This window comes from Amblyomma americanum, chromosome 1, assembly GCF_052857255.1.
Source record: "Amblyomma americanum isolate KBUSLIRL-KWMA chromosome 1, ASM5285725v1, whole genome shotgun sequence".
Lineage (NCBI taxonomy): Eukaryota > Metazoa > Arthropoda > Arachnida > Ixodida > Ixodidae > Amblyomma > Amblyomma americanum.
In genome coordinates this window covers 74,148,854-74,152,570 of record NC_135497.1, presented here as the reverse complement: position 1 = coordinate 74,152,570, position 3,717 = coordinate 74,148,854, and the positions used below count along the sequence as shown (strand labels likewise).

At 54.7% G+C, this 3,717-nt stretch overlaps 1 protein-coding gene across 3 annotated transcripts in view; it reads right to left on the bottom strand.

Annotated features, from left to right (window-relative positions):
* Nucleotides 1–3,717, bottom strand: part of LOC144113017 (unextended protein-like) — a 32,574-nt gene that overhangs the window by 1,977 nt on the left and 26,880 nt on the right. For 2 of the 3 annotated variants that reach the window (XM_077645892.1, XM_077645891.1), the window contains exons 2-3: nt 1,749–2,201; nt 315–1,690 (exon numbers count right to left, since the gene is read on the bottom strand). In XM_077645892.1, the coding sequence (XP_077502018.1) occupies nt 315–1,690; nt 1,749–2,201 (1,829 nt within the window). Of the gene's footprint in view, nt 1–314; nt 1,691–1,748; nt 2,202–3,717 lie in introns of those variants that run through there. The other variant, XM_077645893.1, reaches the window with a different exon arrangement.

The following is a 3,717-nucleotide window of genomic DNA, read 5'->3' as shown; positions in this document are numbered from 1 at the left end:
CTGCGGAGAAACAATAGCCGGCGGTCAGCCGTGTTGCAATGATCTCGTCACTGAAACCTTCGTCCGCAACGCAGATATTTGCTAACGCTCGGCTGTAACTGTGCTAGATTTACTACCGAGCAGGTCTGGCTAAGGCGTTTGAAGAGACAATGGCAATGGTCAGATTACGCTGAAAAAGATAACATCGCACATTTATTCCTGTGCATATGCATTCACGTAGGGGGTGTCGACCTCGACCAAAAAAAAAATGTTAAGCCTATCCAGGCTTGTGCATTCAATCCTCAAAAGCAATAAAAGCGGTCATTCTAACTCACTCAGGACGTCGGTCTCGTCGATGATCTCGGATTGGATGATCTCCTCGATGACGTCCTCCAGCGTCACCAGGCCCGTCACGTGGTAGGCGGGATCGCGGTCCTCGGCCTGCACCACCTGGCGCACAAAGGCCATGTGGGAGTGGCCCTTCTTGAACTCGCGCAGCAGCGAGTCGAGAGTCTCGTCTTCGAACACAAAGCTGAGCGGGTGCTTGTAGAATGTGCACACGGTCGCCAGCGGAATGGCGTCGTCGGGGTCCACGAACGTCAGGTCCTTCGTGTTCAGCAGCGACACGATGTTCTGCTTGCTGCCGTCGTAGACGGGGATGCGGGTGTAACCGCGTTTGACGATTTCGCTCATGGTCTCGAAGTCAAGCACCGCGTCGTACGGCAGCATATAGACGTCCTCGATGCGTGTCATGATGTCGGCAGCAGTCTTCTTGGTCAGCTCGAGGGCGCCAAATATGATGTTGAGTTCTTCGTTCTCGAGCTGCGCGTAGTCCTTGGTGATACGAAGGTATTCAGTGAGTTTCTCACGGTCGAAAACATTGCCGATTTCTTCCCCGAGCACACTGTCTAGAAGTTTCGAGATGGGCCACGAGAGAGGGAAGGTGATTATCATAAACAATTTGGTTATCAAGATGGTCCTCGCTCCTATGGCGAGCCCGTATCTGGAGCAGATGGCCTGCGGAATAATCTCTCCCAGCATCACAATGCCCAGGGTGGACAGAAGCACGGCGACGGGCCCCGAGCTCAGCATCTCGTCTAGCAGTATGGTGAAGCTGCTGTTGACGCACACGTTTCCCAGCACCAGCGAGCAAAGGAGGTAGTTGCCGCGGCGCCGCAGCGGCAGAATTTTGCGCGCGTAGTCGCGTTCCTCGGGCGTGCCGCACGACTCGATCACCTTGAGTTCGGTTTTGTCGAGCGCCATTAGGCCGAGCGTGAGCCCGCTGAAGAGGCCCGACCAGACTAGCAGCGTTCCGACGAGCAGCAGGTTGAACCAGAAGGGGACAATCGTAGACTCGCCCTCGAGCGTGACTAACGGGTCGGCGCCCTGGTGCACCCAGCGGCCGGCAAGCGACACGCACACATAGTACAGCCCCGCGTGGGGCAGCCTGACGGTGACCCTTGCGCCCAGGCCGCCGTGCAGCGGCTGCAGCCCCCGGGTTTCGATGAGCACCTGCTCGCGGCACAGAACTCCACGGATGGACCTCTCGGTGGTGAGCGTGATACGCGTGAGCTCGGAAAAGTGGGTGCCCAGCAGCAGCAGCAACACCTCCTCGTCCACGGGCAGCACTGCGTATCCGCCCTTGCTGGTGGACACCATCTCGCCGCCACCGCGTACACCCGACACCACGGCTACGTTCGGGTCACCTGCGCTGCGAAGCCGCGCTTGGACCAACGGCGCCCGCGGCCCAGAGGCGGAGGCCTACTTACGCAGTCAGGCTGACAGCGCGGCCTTGATGGACCCAGTTGTTGCCGTTTCGCAGACAGAAGAACCAGCGGCCCTGCCACGGCAGCACGACCGTGGTGGAGCCGTTGCCGTCCATGGACGATCGCGGCATCGCACCTTCCTGCTTGCAGGTGCTGCCGCGTTCTGCGTCGCGTGATGTGAAGCTGACCGGCTCGCGGGCCAGGCCCGAGCCCAGCAGCAACAGCGATGTCTTCTTGCCCACGGACACGGGCTCGTCCGTACTCCAGCGTCCATCGCGGCCCAGCACCAGCACGCCGTCCACAGTGGCGGCCACCGCGGCAGCCGCCGCCGCGCCCAGGACCATGAGCAAGGTGCTGGGCGCTACCATCAGACACTGGTCATCCCGCTGGCGACGCCCAGAGGCGCGTCTCCTGGGCGGCCGGGCGCGCCTGCTCGCTCGGCTGCCGTGGCACCGCCTGCACGCCCAACAGAGCAGCCGCTCAGAGCCACCTCTTCGAGACATGCACACGGTTTGCGCCCGGAGGAATCGCACCAGCGGCCTTGTCCGCACGGGCACTACGCACCGCCATGCAGGTCAGTAGCCGGCGCCCTCGAGTATAGAGCTACATATCTCTAAGGCGTGGATCGGACGCCGGCGCCATGACTTTCCCCGTCTTCGTTTTCTTTGGCGGCACCACTGTGCGGCCTGCGTTTCCATCATTTGTTTGTTATTGTGCCGGACCAGGGCACGACACTTGCATCGGGTCTCCCAAGCAGTTTTTTTTTTGTCTGTTTCTTCTAACTTGCCTAGTTGTCCTTTAGCTATTGCAGTAATTATGGACGCATCTGAGTGTGCTTAGCCTATTCATTGCAACAGTGAATCTGGCAGCGCCTTGAAGAATAAGAGATATGCTAGGCAAACGAGGCGCCAAGCGTGCATATTAATCGTATGTCATTTCTTTTTTAACAGGATTTTTGTTCATGTAATCTATTCCTCAGAGCGTTGTTTTCTCGGTTCGCGAATTGCAGCCTTGAGAAAAAAACTTTAAGTGGAAATTCACTCATATGCATGCAACAAGTTCTGTTTCGTCATCTAAAAATTTTAAACAGAGACCGTGAAGGACAACATAAGCGCTGACTGGCAACTGGCACTTTTTTTTGTCTTGCTCAGTAGCATAAGTGGCCAAGAACGAAGAGAAAGACAAACGAAGGGGTGCACTGTCACTAAGGCAACTACAACAACAAAAACTGGGTGCTTGAAAAAAAATTCGAGACTGAAAAAGAAAGGAAGCAAGAAAAAAGGCAGTTGATGGTGAGAATGGGCATATTGACAGTTCGCAGGTCACTGATACTCTTAAATGAATGGCTAATAGGCGCCGCACATTTATCTGAATCTGCGAAAAACGGAGAAACAATTTTTACAAGAAATTCGCAGTAAATGTGAGACAAAACACAAAAAATATTGCGAAAGGTACATTTGCCAGGGAAACGGGGCGCGTTGCCAAATGAGTAAAATAACTGAAGAAGGAAGAACGCCTAAAAAGCGCACAAATGAATAGAATAACGGGCCTTGCGCAAACGAACGCTGGCCAAATGAACTGGTTTTCAGAGCATATCATCTGAACTTACGTAGTAATCACGGTTATGATCATGATTTGATTTTAATAGCGCGCAGCTTTGGCCAAAGAGCGTCATGGTACAAAATGGCTTCGTCCACGCCAAGTGGGGTCAAAGAACAATTTTCCAAGAATTTCACCCTAGAGAAGCAGATCACCAAGCTAGGGGAAGGCTCGTACATATTGGAAACCGGTGGGTAACCGGCGGTACTGGGGCTCGAACCCCACACCTCCTGCATGTAAAGAAGATGCTCAAACCACTGGGCCACCGCTGCGGTTTGCAAATTGCCGTTAGCCTCTACATGAAAGTAGCTAAAGGGCTATAAAAGGAAAGCTGTAAACCTTTCTCAAATCTCCGTAGTAAGAGAAAAATCCA